The 18962-nt window shown below is 40.6% G+C and overlaps 1 protein-coding gene across 8 annotated transcripts in view; it reads right to left on the bottom strand.

The window, feature by feature from the left end:
• Positions 1–18962, bottom strand: part of GSDME (gasdermin E) — a 116470-nt gene that overhangs the window by 41141 nt on the left and 56367 nt on the right. For all 8 annotated transcript variants that reach the window (XM_055590572.1, XM_055590573.1, XM_055590574.1 and 5 more), the window contains one exon: positions 18346–18538. In XM_055590572.1, the coding sequence (XP_055446547.1) occupies positions 18346–18538 (193 nt within the window). The remainder of the gene's footprint in view (positions 1–18345; positions 18539–18962) is intronic.

The following is an 18962-nucleotide window of genomic DNA, read 5'->3' as shown; positions in this document are numbered from 1 at the left end:
ATCAGGCCATTCTAAAGGAGATCAGCCCTGGGATTTCTTTGGAAGGAATGATGCCAAAGTGGAAACTCCAGTACATTGGCTACCTCATGTGAAGAGTTGACTCATTTGAAAAGACTCTGATGCTGGGAGGGATTGGGGGCAGGAGGAAAAGGGGACGACAGAGGATGAGATGGCTGGATGGCATTGCCAACTCGATGGACATGAGTTTGAGTGAACTCCGGGAGTTGGTGATGGACAGGGAGGCCTGGCGTGCTGCGATTCATGGGGTCACAAAGAGTCAGACATGACTGAGCGACTGAACTGAACTGAACTGCATTTCAGACTCTTGTGTTGACTATGATGGCTACTCCATTTCTTCTAAGGGATTCTTGACCACAGTAGTATTTATAATGGTCTTCTGAGTTAAATTCACCCATTCCAGTCCATGTTAGTTCGATGATTCCTAAAATGTTGATGTTCACTCTTGCCATCTCCTGTTTGACCATTTCCAATTTGCCTTGATTCATGGACCTACCATTCCAGGTTCCTATGCAATATTACTTTATACAGCATCAGACTTTACTTCCATCACCAGTCATATCCACAACTGGACGTTGTTTTTGTTTTGGCTCATCCTTCATTCTTTCTGGAGTTATTTCTCCACTGATCTCCAGTAACATATTGGGCACCTACTGACCTGAGGTGTTCATCTTGCAGTGTCCTATCTTTTCACCCTTTCATAATGTTCATGGGGTTCTCAAGGCAAGAATACTGAAGTGGTTTGCCATTCCTTTCTCCAGTGGACCATGTTTTGTCAGAACTCTCCACCATGACCTGTCTGTCTTGGGTGGCCCTACACAGTATGGCTCATAGTTTCATTAAGTTAGACAAGGCTGTGGTCCATGTGATCAGATGGGTTTGTTTTCTCTAATTGTGGTTTTCAGTCTCTCTGCCCTCTGAAGGAGAAGGATAAGAGGCTTATGGAAGCTTCCTGATGGGAGAGACTGACTGAAGGGAAAACTGGGTCTTGTTCTGATGGGCAGGGCCATGCTCAGTAAATCTGTAATCCAATTTTCTTTTGAAGGGTGGGCCTTTGTTCCCTCCCTGCTGTTTGACCCGAGGCCAAACTATGGTAGAGGTAATGAAGATAATGGGGACCTCCTTCAAAAGGTCCCATACAAGCACTGGTACACTCAGGGCCCCCAACCGTGCAGCAGGCCACTGCCGACTGACGCCTCCGCCAGAGACTCCTGGACACTCATGCCCAAGTCTGGGTCAGTCTCTTGTGGGCTCACTGCTCCTTTCTCCTGGGTCCTGGTGCACACACGATTCTGTTTGTGCCATCCAAGAATCTGCTTCCCCAGTCCTATTTAAGTTCTGGCGGCTCTATGGTAGGATTAATGGTGACCTCCTCCAAGAGGACTTATGCCATATCCAGGTCTACTGCACCCAGAGCCCCTGCCACCGCAGCAGTCCACTGCTGACCTGCACCTCCTCAGGAGACACCCAAGCACAGTTCTGTCTCAGCCTCTATGGGGTCTCTGGGTCCTGGTGCACACAAGGCATGTTTGAGCCCTCTGCTGCTGCTCCTAAGTCGCTTCAGTCGTGTCCAACTCTGTGAGACCCCATGGAGAGCAGTCCACCAGACTCCTCCAACCCTGGGATTCTCCAGCTAAGAATACTGGAGTGGGTTGCCATTTCCTTCTCCATTAAGCCCTCTGAGCCCAGCCTTATCCACCAGGGGGCAGACAGCAGAACCAAGAACTACAACCCTGCAGACTGCAGAATGGAAACCACAATTACAGAAACTTAGACAAAATGATACAGCATAGGAACATGTCCCACACAAAGAAATAAGAAAAAAAATCCCAGAAGTACAACTACAATCTATTGAAAAAGAATTCAGAGTAATGACAGTAAGGATGATCCGAGATCTTGGGGAAAAAATGGAGGCACAGATCAAGAAGATACAAGAAATGTTTTTAAAAAGAGCCAGCAACCTAGATGTCCATCAGCAGATGAATGGATAAGAAAGCTGGGTACATATACACAATGGAGTATTACTCAGCCATTAAAAAGAACACATTTGAATCAGTTCTAATGAGGTGGATGAAACTGGAGCCTATTATATAGAGTGAAGTAAGCCAGAAAGAAAAACACCAATACAGTATACTAACGCATATATATGGAATTTAGAAATATGGTAATGATAACCCTGTATGAGAGACAGCAAAAGAGACACAGATGTATAGAACAGTCTTTTGGACTCTGTGGGAGAGGGCGAGGGTGGGATGATTTGGGAGAATGGCATTGAAACATGTATAATAACATATGTGAAACGAATCAGCAGTCCAGGCTTGATGCAGGATACAGGAAGCTTGGGGCTGGTGCACTGGTGACCCAGAGGGAGGGTATGGGGAGGGAGGAGGGAGGGGGTTCAGGATGGGGAGCACGTGTACACCCGTGGTGGATTCATGTGGATGTATGGCAAAACCAATACCAAAAAAAAAAAAAAAGAGCCAGAAGATTTAAAGAACAGAGATGAACAATATAATAAATGAAAAATACGCTAGACCGAATCAGTAGCAGAATAATGAGGCAGGGGAATGGATAAGTGAACTGTAAGACAGAACTGTAGAAATCACTGCTGCAATACAGAATAAAAATAAAAGAATGAAAAGAAACGAGGACAATCTAAGAGACTTCTGGAAAAACATGAAATGCACCAATATTCACATTACAGTGTTCCATGAAGGAAAGGAGAGGGAGAGAGGACCTAAGGAAATATTTGAAGAGATAATAGCTGAAAGGAAGCACAGGGTCCCACATAATATAAACCCAAGAAAGAACATGCCAATATAAACATGTCAAGACACACAGTAATCAAGTTGACAAAAAGACAGAGAAAAAATTAAAAATAACAACGGAAAAGCAACAAGTAACAAAAAAAGGAATTCCCGTACAGTCATTAGCTGGTTTTTCAGCACAAACTCTGCAGGCCAGAAGGGAGTGGTATGATATATTTAATGTAATGCAATGGAAGAACTTAGAATGAAGAATATTCTACCTAGCAAGGCTCTCATTCAGATTTGACAGAGAAATCAAAAGGTTTAAAGGCAAGTAAAAACTAAGAGAATTCAGCACCAGCAAACCAGCTTTACAACAAATGCTGGAAGAATTTCCCTAGTTTTCTCAAGGGAGAGGGCACAACTATAAACAAAAAAAAATCACAAATGGGAAAGCACGCCAATAAAGGAAAATATACAGTAAAAGTCGAAAGTCATCCACACACAAAGCAGCAACTATGAAAAGATGAGAGTACAAATGCAGGAAATGGGAAATGCATGTGAAATTAAGAGACCAGCAACTTAAAATAACCTTTTATATGTATAGACAGCTATTACAAAACCTCATGGAAACTGCAAACTAAAAAACAATAGATACAGACACAAAATGAAAAAGCAACCCAAACACAACACTGAAAATAGTCATCAAATCACAAGAAACGTGAACAAGAGAGCAAGGGAAGAAAAAAGACCTACAAAAATAAATCCAAGCAATTAATAAAATTGTATTAGGAACATACATATTGATAATTATCTTAAATTTAAATGAACTAAATGATCCAAAAGATACAGACCAGATGAATACGTACAGAAACAAGACCTATATATAAGAGAACCACTTCAGATCTAGGGACACAAACACTGAAGGTGAGATAGAAAATGTATTCCACTCAAATGGCAATCAAAAGAAAGCTGAAGTAGCAAATACTCAGAAAAAAAAAAAAAGACTTTAAATTACTGTAACAAGAGACAAGGAAAGACACTACATAATGATCAAGGGATTAATCCAAGAAGAGGATATAACAATTGTAAATATATACGCACCCAACATAGGAGCACCTCAATATGTATGCCAAATGCCAACAGCCATAAATGGGGAAATAAAGAGTAACACAATAATAATGAAGGACTTTAACATCCCATTTACACCAGTGAACTGATCATTCAGACTGAAGATCAATAAGGAAACACAGACCTTAAATGACACAACAGGCCAGATGAGCTTAATTAGTATTTATAGAACAGTCCATCCAAAACAGCACCTTCTTCTCAAGTGCACATGGAACATTCTCCAGAACAGATCACATCTTGGGCCTCAAATCAAATGCCAAAAAATTTAGGAAAACTGAAATCATATCAAACTCCTTTCCTGACCACAACACTATGAGAATAGAAATCAACTACAAGAAAAAAAGCTGTTAAAAAAAAAAAACCCACAAACACGTGGAGGTTAAACAATATGTTACTAAACAATCAATGGATCACTGAATAAATCAAAGAGGAAATAAAAAAAAATGCCTAGAGACAAATTACAACAAAAACATGAGGATCCAAAACCTATGGGGCATGGCAAAAGCAGCTCAAAGAGGGAAGTTTATAGCTTCCAACAAACCAGAAGTCCAACTACAACCTTACCTCAGGAAACAAGAACGAACACAAATAAACAACCTAACCTTACACCTAAAGCAACTAGAGAAGGAAGAACAAACAAAACCCAAAGTTAGCAGAAGGAAAGAAATCATAAAGATCAAAGCAGAAATAGAGAGATGAAGAAAACAATAGAAAAGATCAATGAAACTAAAAGCTGGTTCTTTGAAGAGATAAATAAAATGGGTAAACCTTTAGCCAGACTCACCAAGAAAAAAAAAAGAGAGGGCTCAAATCAATAAAATTAGAAATGAAAAAGGAGTAGTTATAATGGACACCACAGAAATACAAAGGATCGTAAGAGACTACTACAAGCAACACATAGTCCAATAAAATGGAAAACCTAGAAGACATGGAAAATTCTTAGAACAGCAAAACCTCCCATGACTGAAACAAGAAGAAATAGAAAATACGAACAGACCAACTACAAGTACTGAAATTGAAACTGTGATTTAAAAAATCCCAACAAACAAAAGTCCAAGAACAGATGGCTTCAAAATGAATTCTATCAAACATTTAGAGAAAAGTTAACACCTTTCCTTTTGAAACTCTTTCAAAAAAAAATGTAGAGGAAGGAACACTCCCAGCTCCCTTCTATGAGGCCAGCATCACCCTGATACTAAAGCCAAATAAAGATAACAAAAAGAAAGAAAAGAAAATTACAGGCCAATATAGAACATAGAAGCAAAAATTCTCAAAATACTAGCAAACCAAATCCAACCATACATTAAACAGACCATACACCATGATCAAGTGGGATTTATCCCAAGGATGCATGGATTCTTCAATGCAAGCAAATGAATCAATATGATATTCCATATTAACAAACTGAAGAATAAAAACCATACGATTTTTGTTTATTTTGTTACAAAGTGTCCTAATTTCATTCTTTTACATGTGCTGTCCAGTTTTCCCAGCACCACTTATTAAAGAGGCTATCTTTGCCCCATTGTATATTCTTGCCTCCTTTGTCAAAAATAAGGAACACTTCCAAACACCATACACAAAGATAAACTCAAAATGGATTAAAGACCTAAATGTAGGACCAGAAACTATAAAACTCTTAGAGGAAAACATAGGCAGAACACTCTATGATATAAATCACAGCAAGATCCTCTATGACCCACCTCCTAGAGTAATGGAAATAAAAACAAAAACAAACAAGTCAGACCTAATTAAACTTAAAAGCTTTTGCACAGCAAAGGAAAACTATAAACAAGGTAAAAAAGACAACCCTCAGAATGAGCAAATAATAGCAAATGAAACAACTGACAAAAGATGAATTTCCAAAATATACAAGCAATCATACAAGTCATACAAGTCAATACCAGAAAAACAAACAATCCAATCAAAAAGTAGGCAAAAGACCTAAAAAGACATTTCTCCAAAGAAGAGACACAGATGGCTAACAAACACATGAGAAGATGCTTAACATCAGTCATTATTAGAGAAATGCAAATCAAAACTACAATGAGATATCACCTCACACTGGTCAGAATGGCCATCATCAAAAGTCTACAAACAATAAATGTTGGAGAGGATGTGGAGAAAAGGGAACCCCCTTGCACTGTTGATGGGAATGTAAATTGATACAGCCACTATGGAAGACAGTATGGAGATTCCTTAAAAATTTAGGAATAAAACCACCATATGACCCAGCAATCCTACTCCTAGGCATATACCCTGAGGAAAACAAAATGGAAAAGACACATGTACCCCAGTGTTCATTGCAGCACTATTTACAATAGCTAGGACATGAAAGCAACATAGATGTCCATCAAGAGATGAATGGATAAAGAAGCAGTGGTACATATATATAATGGAATATTACTCAGCCATAAAAAGGAATGCATTTGAGTCAGTTCTAATGAGGTGAATGAACCTAGAGCCTATTACACACAGTGAAGTAAGTCAGAAAGAGAAAAACAAATATTGTATACTAAGGCATATATATAGAATCTAGAAAGATGGTTCAGTTCAGTTTGTGTCAGTTCAGTTCGCTCAGCCATGTCCGACTCTTTGCAACCCCATGAACTGCAGCACGCCAGGCCTCCCTGTCCATCACCAACTCCCGGAGTTCACCCAAACTCATATCCATTGAGTCGGTGATGCCATCCAGCCATCTCATCCTCTGTCATCCCCTTCTCCTCCTGCCCCCAATCCCTCCCAGCATCAGGGTCTTTTCCAATGAGTCAACTCTTCGCATGAAGTGGCCAAAGTATTGGAGTTTCAGCTTCAGCATCAGTCCTTCCAATGAACACTCAGGACTGGTCTCATTTAGGATGGACTGGTTGGATCTCGTTGCAGTCCAAGGGACTCTCAAGAGTCTTCTCCAACACCACAGTTCAAAAGCATCAATTCTTTGGTGCTCAGCTTTCGTCACAGTCCAACTCTCACACCGATACGACTACTGGAAAAACCATAGCCTTGACTAGACGAACCTTTGTTGGCAAAGTAATGTCTCTGCTTTTGAATATGCTATCTAGGTTGGTCATAACTTTCCTTCAAAGGAGTAAGCGTCTTTTACATTCATGGCTGCAATCACCATCTGCAGTGATTTTGGAGCCCCAAAAAATAAAGTCTGACACTGCTTCCACTGTTTCCCCATCTATTTCCCGTGAAGTGATGGGACCAGAGGCCATGATCTTCGTTTTCTGAATGTTGAGCTTTAAGCCAACTTTTTCACTCTCCTCTTTCACTTTCATCAAGAGGCTTTTTAGTTCCTCTTCACTTTCTGCCATAAGGGTGGTGTCATCTGCACATCTGAGGCTATTGATATTTCTCCTGGCAATCTTGATTCCAGCCTGTGCTTCTTCCAGCCCAGTGTTTCTCATGAAAGACAGTACTGATGAAATTATTTGCAAGACAACAAAGGAGACACAGATGTAAAGAACAGACTTATGGACCCAGTGCCAGGGGGAGGAAGGAGGGGGTGGGATGTACAGAGAGAGTAACATGGAAACATACATTATCATATGTAAATTGATAGCCAATGGGAATTTGATGTATGACTCTGGGAACTCAAACCAGGGCTCTATAACAACCTAGAGGGGTCGGATGGGGCGAGGGGTGGGAAGGAGGTTCAAGAGGCAGGGGACATGTGTATACCAACAATGATTCCTGTTGATGTTTGGCAGAAACAAATACAATACTGTAAACCAATTAAAAATAAATTAAAAAAAAACACACAATCATCTCAATAGATGCAGAAAAAGCTTCTGACAAAATTCAAACCCATTTATGATTTTAAAAGACCCTCCAGAAAGTGGGCATAGAGGGAACCTAATTCAAAATAATAAAGAACATATAGGACAAATCCAAGTCAACATCATTCTCAATGGTGAAACACTGAAGGCATTTCCTCCAAGATCAAGAAGAAGACAAGGATGTCTACTCTCACCACTTTTACTCAATATAGTTTTGGAAGTCCTAGCAATCAGAGAAGAAAAAGAAATAACAGGAATCCAAGTTGGAAAAGAAGTAAAACTCACCATCTGTAGATGACATAATACTATGCACAGAAAATCCTAACACACTACCAGAAAACTACTAGAACTCATCACTGAACTTGGTAATAGTTGCAGGATACAAAATTAATACATTGAAATCTGCTGCATTTTTATCACTAACACCAAAAGGTCAGAAAAAGAAATTAAGGAAACAAACACATTGACCATCACATCAAAAAGAATAAAATACATAGGAATAAACCTACCTATGGACACAAAAGACTTGTACTCAGAAAACTAAAAGATGCTGATGAAAGAAATCGAATTATGACACAAATAGATGGAAAGATGTACGATGTTCCTGGATTGGAAGAAACAATATTTTCAAAATGACTACAATATCCAAGGCTATCTACATATTCAATGCAATCCCTATCAAATTACTAATGGCATTTTTCACAGAACTAGAACAAAAGTTTTAAAAATCTGAATGGAGACACAAAAGATCCCTAACAGCCAAAGCAATCTAGAGAAAGAAAAACAGAGCCAGAGGAAGCTGGCTCCCTGACTTCAGACTTTACTATAAAGCTACAGTCATCAAAACACTATAGTACTAGCACATAAAACAGAAATACAGATCTACGGAACAGCATACAAAGTCCAGAGATAAACCCACACACCTATGGTCAACTAATCTATGACAAAGAGGCAAGAGCATTCAATGAAGAAATGACAGTCTCTTCAGTAACTGGTACTGGGAAAATTGGACAGCTACACATAAAAAATGAAACCAGAACATACCCTAACACTATACACAAAAATAAATTGACCTAAATATAAGGCCAAATACTATAAAACTCTTAGATGACAACACAGGCAGAACATTCTCTGGCATAAGTCGCAGCAATATATTTTGAAATATCATTGTAATTGCACTCAGGACAGCTATCACAGTAACTTTAGAGGCCATGTGTAGGCCATAATAAATAGTAGTATTTAAATTCCCTGTAGCTCAAACAGTAAAGAATCTGCCTGCAATGCAGGAGACCTGGGTTCCATCCCTGGGTCAGGAAGATCCTCTGGAGAAGGGAATGGCAATCATTCCAGTATTCTCGCCTGGAGAACCCCATGGACAGAGGAGCCTGGCGGGCTACACAGCCCATGGCGTCACAAAGAGTCAGACAGGACTGAGTGACTAACACTACCACCACACTTGTGTGTAAAACTTGTGGAATTTGTATTCAGATATAAAAAGACTGCTGCTACTACTGCTGCTAAGTCGCTTCAGTCGTGTCCAACTCTGTGCGACCCCATAGACGGCAGCCCATCAGGCTCCCCCGTCCCTGGGATTCTCCAGGCAAGAACACTGGAGTGGGTTGCCATTTCCTTCTCCAATGCATGAAAGGGAAAAGTGAAAATGAAGTCGCTCAGTTGTGTCCGACTCTTAGCGACCCCATGGACTGCAGCCCACCAGGCTCCTCCATCCATGGGATTTTCCAGGCAAGAGTACTGGAGTGGGGTGCCATTGCCTTCTCCAATAAAAAGACTATTTGGATATAATTTTAAAAGTCTTTAAATAATTATGAAGGTTTATCACTGCCATACACATTGTTTGCATGATATATTAATTTCATATAGTTTACAAGTTGGGATGCTTAATGAAGAACCAAACTTCTAATTAGTATGTATTCATGGAAAAATGTAATCTTTTTTTTAACAAAATTTGCTTTACAATACACCGAAGAGTGAGAGTGAGATGTGATTGTACAGTTATAGCCAACCGTCCTTAAACCCCAAACAGTCAGAAAAGCACAATACGCCACCGTCTCTGTAAATCAGCTGGAACCATGGCTCTGAATGCAAGGAGAAGGAACTGATGTGCGCACTCAAGTCCACTCACTTCTACATTTAGTCCACAGAAAGCTCTTATAGAACCTCTAGTCCGGCTAGTCCACCTACTAGGGGAAACTGAGGCCAGGGCCAGAAGTGACCCTGACTTCAGGGTCTGCAGAAGTTATTTACCAGGAATAAACTTCTTCAAACACCAGGAGATTAGTGCTGAGATGGAATGGGTGTGGCAATTATACTTAAAGCATCCATAAATAGCAGCTGACAACAGAAGACAAGGAGGAAAGACTAACGAGTTTATCATAGAATAAATAATACTCGGTCTTAAGAATAAAACGTGAAGCTGAGTCATTATGGAAAGGTCTTAGACTGTTTTCCATCAAAAATGTTTTACAATAAACTAGAGCTCTCATTCAAAGGGGTCATCTCCAACATCTGGAAGGTAAGTCCTGTGGTCCTAGGGATAGCCTTTATGCCCAACAATGCTGGATAACTGTTATATATGCGTGTACCTGGGGTTTTTTTTAATGCTAGATGAAGCTTGTTTTTGAGATGTGCACACATCTCACAGACAATAGAACAAATACTTTGAATTCCTAGGACTAAGATAACTTGTATACAGATGATAACTTATCTAAATGACCTGAAATAAAAATGACTGCAAATGAACCCTCAAGAACATACAGTACTTAAGCATTACTAATCACCACTCCCAAGGCCATGCATGTATCAAACAGCCAGTCTCATTGTCATGATGATGCTGTGGGAGTCCAAAGACAGGCAGACTACGTAGATAAGAATTTATTATTCCAACATGAAGTAACAAGAATGTTACATTGACATGATCTCCATCCTGTGGTCAAGTCCTCATCTTTCCTCCCCTCGAAGCTCAACTTTACCTCTTAGCAACAGAACAAGGAAGAGGTGACTGTGATAAGTTTTCCATCTCTAGACTTTAAATGTATTCCCGGTGTTGCCCCTTCCCTTGTCCCTTCCACACAGGCCATTGCTTCCCCATCACCTGTACAAAGAATGTCTAAACTCTCCCTTCGTGTGGGCACCTCCAGGTGGGTGGACCGGCTGTTCATAGGTGCCTGGAACACTGTGTCTAGGTGCCCTCACTGGGAACCTGGGTTCACGCCTCTGCCTTTACATCTCCTGTTATAATTTAACTACTTTTATCTCAGTCAACTCCTTTGCTTCACAGTCACTTCAAGAATGATATAGAGGAAAGAACAGGAGTTTTGGAGTCAGAAAATCCTGGGATGAATCCCAGCTGCAGCACCCAAATTGAGCTCCGGGACTGAGAACAAGTCACTTCTCCTCCCTGAGCCTTAGATCCTCAGGCCTAAAAGGAGACAGCTGTGTAGAGGAAAGGAATGATGCCCATAAAGTGCCCGGCACACAGTAGCTGCTCACAGATACTTCCCCCTCCCTCTCTCCCTGTCTCCCCACTTATAACTTCTGGTCTTAGCCTCTTTTTCTGAGAATATTTTCTCCCATCTCTACTTACTGATTCTCCCCATATGCTTCCTACTGGCACAATCTTCTACACCTGAATCACGATGAGCGAGAAACCTATATTGGGAAATGTGATTATAAGCATGCCAAACTGTGGATCTTCAAACAGAAATAACAAGACCACAAAATAGAAACACACTATAGAGGGCTGACTAAAGACAGGGACCACCAGCCCTTCTGTCCCTCTTCCCCCTTATTTGCCAGACTTAGCCAATAAAAATATAAGACCCCAAGTTAAACTTCATTTTCAGATAAACAGAAAATATTTTTCTAGTATGCCCCCAGTAGGTATTGTAGTAGAGAAGGAAAATGCCTGTTTACCAAAGAAGAAAATCAGTAGAGAAAAGATAATTAAGGTCATGACTATCAGAGAAAGAGGTTGCTGTCCCTTCCATCTCATGTCACCAGAGAGGGCTTAAAGTTCTTTGAGAAAGGGAATTCCTGCCCCTGAGTCCTAATGCAGTGGAGTCCTGGAGTTCTAGAAAGTGCCATGAGGCAATAGTAAAATAACAACCCCTGTCCTTCAACTCCATTAAACATCAGAGCTTAGTGGAAAGGTGGATGGGTTTTGAAGACCTCAGTTGCTCAAGTATCCTCATTATCTGTACAAAGTCTGCCCACCAAATGATTGATACATGAGTTTTATGGTAATTTTTATTGATTTTTAAACAGTATTTTATTCAATGAGCAAACATATTTCATATAATCCTGAAAAAAGGAGATAAGCTACCTCTCTCTACACGAGTGAGTTTTCTCAATATATTTGGGTTGGCATTTTCTGTTTTAAAAAGGGTGATAGGAGAAGGCAATGGCACTCCACTCCAGTACTCTTGCCTGGAAAATCCCATGGATGGAGGAGCCTGGTGCGCTACAGTCCATGGGTCGCTGGGGGTCGGATACGACTGAGCGACTTCACTTTCACGTTTCACTTTCGTGCATTGGAGAAGGAAATGGCAACCCACTCCAGTGTTCTTGCCTGGAGAATCCCAGGGACGGGGGAGCCTGGTGGGCGGCCATCTATGGGGCCTCACAGAGTCGGACACGACTGAAGCGACTTAGCAGCCGCAACAGCAGCAGGATGGCTAGATTAAATGCAGGTTCACCAGTGTAATTTAAATTTCAAATAAACAAACACATTTCTATCAAAAAAAAAAAAAGGGTGATAAACCACACAAGAAAATGCACATATGTTTCTGTACAAATGGATATATCATCTCCCATCAGGATTACTATAATAACCTCTCAATTAGAAATATCATCTCTGATCAGGACTATTGCAATAACCTCTCAGTAGGACTCCTGGCTTCCGCCCATTCAGTCTCTCTTCAGCTGCCAGAATGATCCTCCTAAAACATAAGTTAGATCTCGTCACTTCTCTCCTCAAAGTCTTCCAGTGTCTTCCTACCTCACCCAGGAAAAGAAAAGTGAAAGTCGCTCAGTCCTGCCCAACTCTTTGCAACCCTATGGACTGTCACCTGCCATATCCTCTGTCCATGGAATTCTCTAGGCCAGAACACTGGAGTGGGTAGCTGTTCCTTTCTCCATGGGACTTGTCAACCCAGGGACCGAACCCAGGTCTCCCGCATTGCAGGCAATTCTTTAACCACAAGGGAAGTTCTGAGTGAGAGTTAAAAGTTTTTTCAGTGGCCTGCAAAGGTCCTACAGGCCCTCTCTGACCTCACCTGCTCCTGCCCAGATTCATCAGCTCCAGCCACACCACCTCTGCCTACAACTTTCTTGCCTAAGACACCTTTACACTCACTCCCATCCCCAATTTCAAGTCTTTTCTCTCATGCCAATTTCCCCAGGATGCCTTCTTTGGCCACTTTTTCAAGTCATAAATCCCATTCCTGGCATCCTCTATCTCCCTTCCCTGCTAAATTTTTCTCCATTCCAGTGAACCCATCAATATACTATATATATCACTTAGTTACATGTTGTCTCTCTCTCCCCCGAGAATATAGGGCAGAAATGCTGGTGTTTTGTTCACTTCAGAATCCCCAAGATGTAGAACAGTATGTAGTAGGCATTCATTCAGCAGTTAGTTGAGGAATGTTGAAGAAACACAAGGTAAAAATAATAATGTATTATCATTTTGAAACCGATGTGAGAGTTGGACCATAAAGAAGGTTCAGTGCTGAAAAACTGATACCGTTGAATTGTGGTGCTGGAAAAAACTCTTGAGAGTCTCTTTGACAGTAAGGAGATCAAACCAGTCAATCCTAAAAGAAATCAACCCTGAATATTCATTGGAAGGACTGATGCTAAAGCTGAAGCTCCAATACTTTGGCCCCCGATGCGAAAAGCCAACTCACTGGAAAAGACCCTGATGCTGGGACAGATTGAAGGCAAAAGGAGAAGAGGGTGGCAGAGGATGAGATGGTTGGATAGCATCACCAATTCAATGGACATGAACTTGGGCAAACTCTAGGAGACAGCAACGGACAGGCAGCCCTGGTGTGCTGCAGTCCATGGGGTTGCAAAGAGTCAGACACAAATTAGTGGCTAAATAACAACAAATCATTTTGAAGTAGGAGGGAAGAGAGCAGGGCACAACCTTTGAAAAAATGACATAGCCAGAGGACACAACATAGATTGATTAGAACCAAGTGGGTCCAAAATGGTGGACAAGTTGACTTGCACTTGACCTTGAGCCTCAGCACACACTCATTCTAACACATCAAGCTGGCAAAATGATACACCCACAGGCACCATGACAGTCCCAAGGCCAACAAAGACCAAAAAGTGGGCTGCGGCCCAACTCTCAGAAATCTCTGCCGCCTCCCCAAAGTAGTTGGAATACTGTCCCACTTATTAGCCTATGAAATTACGCAGCTCATAAAGGTTGACCACACCATATTTTGACACAGCTTTTGCCCAAGATGGCTCACACTCTGCAGAGCATGTTTCTCTCCAAATTCACTTCTTACCTATCACTTTCTCTCACTGAATTCTTTGTGATGAGACATCAAGAACCTGAGCTTCATTAAGTCCTAAAAACAGGTGTGTGATCTCAGTTGGAACATTATGGGTTTTGGCCGGGTTCAAGTCCCAATCTGAGTTGGAGGTTTCAGTTTTACTGGAGTAAATTGTATTTACTGGAATCGAAACAATGTGGAATTGTCTTTAAGATTTGAGAGTTAAAAACCAGCTCTTCCCCAAAGTACTTCACCTGCTTTCTTCTTTCCCTAATCAGAAAATCATAAAAAGCGAGAGAGAGGAGTGTGGTTTTCCCACTTCTGATCTTAATATTCCGAAATGTAGAACAGAGCTTTCTTATGGTTGGTATTTTATAAATCATATGATTCTTTAAAAGTACACATTTGCCTGAAGTAACATCCTTTTAAAGTGTTTCCCAGTATCGTGCATCGAACCTGGACTGGCAACTCGTTTCATACATGATTTTTTACATGTTTCAATGCCATTCTCCCAAATCTTCCCACCCTCTCCCTCTCCCACAGAGTCCATAAGACTGTTCTGTACATCAGTGTCTCTTTTGCTGTCTCGTACACAGGGTTATTGTTACCATCTTTCTAAATTCCATATATATGCATTAGTATACTGTATTGGTGTTTTTCTTTCTGCCTTACTTCACTCTGTATAATAGGCTCCAGTTTCATCCACCTCATTAGAACTGATTCAAATGTATTCTTTTTAATGGCTGAGTAATACTCCATTGTGTATATGTACCACAGCTTGCTTATCCATTCATCTGCTGATGGACATCTAGGTTGCTTCCATGTCCTGGCTATTATAAACAGTGCTGCAATGAACATTGGGGTACACGTGTCTCTTTCCCTTCTGGTTTCCTCAGTGTGTATGCCCAGCAGTGGGATTGCTGGATCATAAGGCAGTTCTATTTCCAGTTTTTTAAGGAATCTCCACACTGTTCTCCATAGTGGCTGTACTAGTTTGCATTCCCACCAACAGTGTAAGAGGGTTCCCTTTTCTCCACACCCTCTCCAGCATTTATCACTTGTAGACTTTTGGATCGCAGCCATTCTGACTGGTGTGAAATGGTACCTCATAGTGGTTTTGATTTGCATTTCTCTGATAATGAGTGATGTTGAGCATCTTTTCATGTGTTTGTTAGCCATCTGTATGTCTTCTTTGGAGAAATGTCTGTTTAGTTCTTTGGCCCATTTTTTGATTGGGTCATTTATTTTTCTGGAGTTGAGCTGTAGGAGTTGCTTGTATATTCTCGAGATTAGTTGTTTGTCAGTTGCTTCATTTGCTATTATTTTCTCCCATTCTGAAGGCTGTCTTTTCACCTTGCTAATAGTTTCCTTTGATGTGCAGAAGCTTTTAAGGTTAATTAGGTCCCATTTGTTTATTTTTGCTTTTATTTCCAATATGCTGGGAGGTGGGTCATAGAGGATCCTGCTGTGATGTATGTCGGAGAGTGTTTTGCCTATGTTCTCCTCTAGGAGTTTTATAGTTTCTGGTCTTACATTTAGATCTTTAATCCATTTTTAGTTTATTTTTGTGTATGGTGTTAGAAAGTGTTCTAGTTTCATTCTTTTACAAGTGGTTGACCAGATTTCCCAGCACCACTTGTTAAAGAGATTGTCTTTAATCCATTGTATATTCTTGCCTCCTTTGTCAAAGATAAGGTGTCCATATGTGCGTGGATTTATCTCTGGGCTTTCTATTTTGTTCCATTGATCTATATTTCTGTCTTTGTGCCAGTACCATACTGTCTTGATAACTGTGGCTTTGTAATAGAGCCTGAAGTCAGGTAGGTTGATTCCTCCAGTTCCATTCTTCTTTCTCAAGATCGCTTTGGCTATTCGAGGTTTTTAGTATTTCCATACAAATTGTGAAATTATTTGTTCTAGCTCTGTGAAGAATGCTGTTGGTAGCTTGATAGGGATTGCATTGAATCTATAGATTGCTTTGGGTAGTATACTCATTTTCACTATACTGATTCTTCCAATCCATGAACATGGTATATTTCTCCATCTGTTAGTGTCCTCTTTGATTTCTTTCACCAGTGTTTTATAGTTTTCTATATATAGGTCTTTAGTTTCTTTAGGTAGATATATTCCTAAGTATTTTATTCTTTCCGTTGCAATGGTGAATGGAATTGTTTCCTTAATTTCTCTTTCTGTTTTCTCATTATTAGTGTATAGGAATGCAAGGGATTTCTGTGTGTTGATTTTCTATCCTGCAACTTTACTATAGTCATTGATTAGTTCTAGTAATTTTCTGGTGGAGTCTCTAGGGTTTTCTATGTAGAGGATCATGTCATCTGCAAACAGTGAGAGCTTTACTTCTTCTTTTCCAATTTGGATTCCTTTCATTTCTTTTTCTGCTCTGATTGCTGTGGCCAAAACTTCCAAAACTATGTTGAATAGTAATGGTGAAAGTGGGCACTCCTGTCTTGTTCCTGACTTTAGAGGAAATGCTTTCAATTTTTCACCATTGAGGATAATGTTTGCTGTGGGTTTGTCATATATAGCTTTGATTATGTTGAAGTATGTTCCTTCTATTCCTGCTTTCTGGAGAGTTTTTATCATAAATGGATGTTGAATTTTGTCAAAGGCTTTCTCTGCATCTACTGAGATAATCATATGGTTTTTATTTTTCAATTTGTTAATGTGGTGTATTACATTGATTGATTTGCGGATATTGAAGAATCCTTGCATCCCTGGGATAAAGCCCACTTGGTCATGGTGTATGATCTTTTTAATGTGTTGTTGGATTCTGATTGCTAGAATTTTGTTAAGGATTTTTGCATCTATGTTCATCAGTGATATTGGCCTGTAGTTTTCCTTTTTTGTGGGATCTTTGTCAGGTTTTGGTATTAGGGTGATGGTGGCCTCATAGAATGAGTTTGGAAGTTTACCATCCTCTGCAATTTTCTGGAAGAGTTTGAGTAGGATAGGTGTTAGCTCTTCTCTAAATTTTTGGTAGAATTCAGCTGTGAAGCCGTCTGGACCTGGGCTTTTGTTTGCTGGAAGATTTTTGATTACAGTTTCAATTTCCGTGCTTGTGATGGGTCTGTTAAGATTTTCTATTTCTTCCTGGTTGAGTTTTGGAAAGTTGTACTTTTCGAAGAATTTGTCCATTTCTTCCACGTTGTCCATTTTATTGGCATATAATTGTTGATAGTAGTCTCTTATGATCCTTTGTATTTCTGTGTTGTCTGTTGTGATCTCTCCATTTTCACTTCTAATTTTATTGATTTGATTTTTCTCCCTTTGTTTCTTGATGAGTCTGGCTAATGGTTTGTCAATTTTATTTATCCTTTCAAAAAACCAGCTTTTGGTTTTGTTGATTTTTGCTATGATCTCTTTTGTTTCTTTTGCATTTATTTCTGCTCTAAGTTTTAAGACCCAGAGGGATGGTATGGGGAGGGAGGACGGAGGAGGGTTCAGGATGGGGAACACATGTATACCTGTGGCGGATTCATTTTGATATTTGGCAAAACTAATACAATTATGTAAAGTTTAAAAATAAAATAAAATTAAAAAAAAATAAATAAAGTGTTTCCCAAGTATCCCCGCTCAGGCTAAAAACAGTGAAAGTCCAGATTAACGGATGAACTGCTCATCACATTTCAGCGATGTGCATTCAGTAATGTTTGCTGATACAAATGACCTTCTTTTTGGCCACACAGCATATGGGATCTTAGTTCCCCTATGCCCCCTGCACTGGATGCCTGGAGTCTTAACCACTGGATCACCAGAATGACCTATAAATGAGAGACATGGGACTTCCCTGGTGGTCCAATGGTTAAGAATCTGCCTGCCAATGCAGGGGGCATGGGTTTGATCTCTGGTCCAGGAAGATTCCATATGTCACAGGGCAACTAAGCCCATGTTCCACAAGTACTAAGCGACGCACCTAGAGCTCGTGTTCCACAACAAGAGAAGCCACCGCAACAGGAACTCAGCACACGGCAACTAGAGAGCAGCCGCGACTCACCGCAACTGGAGAAAGCCCATGTACAGCAACGAAGATCCAGCACAGTCCAAAGTAAATAAATAACTTTTTAAAAATTTAAATGAGAGGTGTGTCAAAGTCAAAATGCGGAGCAGAATTCCCATTACCTCTCCTGGGCATCTCCGATGAGCTGCTGCAAGTCCACCTCCTGCTTCCTCAGGGTTCCAAAGGAGGACTGACTCTCCACGAGGCCTTTGCCGCCAACATTCAGCTTGACCTTCCCCAGGGCTGTCTCCAGGGTCCCACTCACATGGTTTTCAAACTTGCCCTCGTACTTCACAAAGTCCGACTCCACGACCACTGCAGTGAATAAGACATGCAGAGGAATCTGATGACAAAGCGGCCAACTCTGTGCCTCAGGTCACCTAGCTTTCCAATCCTGCGGAAACCCATGGGAAACACAAGGTCTGCACTCAGAGCGGAGAGCCGGCGGCCACGCTGTACAGACAAAAGAACCTGGACGCTGACTGAGAGTGTAGTGCGTACTGGTGGCCAAGGACTCTACTGTTTTTTCATCTTTCAAGTCCAATATACACACATATAGACATGTGCACCAAAAGTATCTTTAGAGTTCCATGAATAATTTTAAAGTAAACATCTGTTTAACTGCTATCCAGATAAATAAATAGGATAAATAAATAGGATGTTTTAAATGTGTGCTTTGAGGATGAAGGGACTGGATGAGGATGACACCTAAGCAGAAAAAAAACAGCAGCCTGGCACT

The sequence above is a fragment of the Bubalus kerabau genome, chromosome 8 (assembly GCF_029407905.1).
Source record: "Bubalus kerabau isolate K-KA32 ecotype Philippines breed swamp buffalo chromosome 8, PCC_UOA_SB_1v2, whole genome shotgun sequence".
NCBI lineage: Eukaryota > Metazoa > Chordata > Mammalia > Artiodactyla > Bovidae > Bubalus > Bubalus kerabau.
This window is presented reverse-complemented; position numbering and strand designations above follow the sequence as displayed.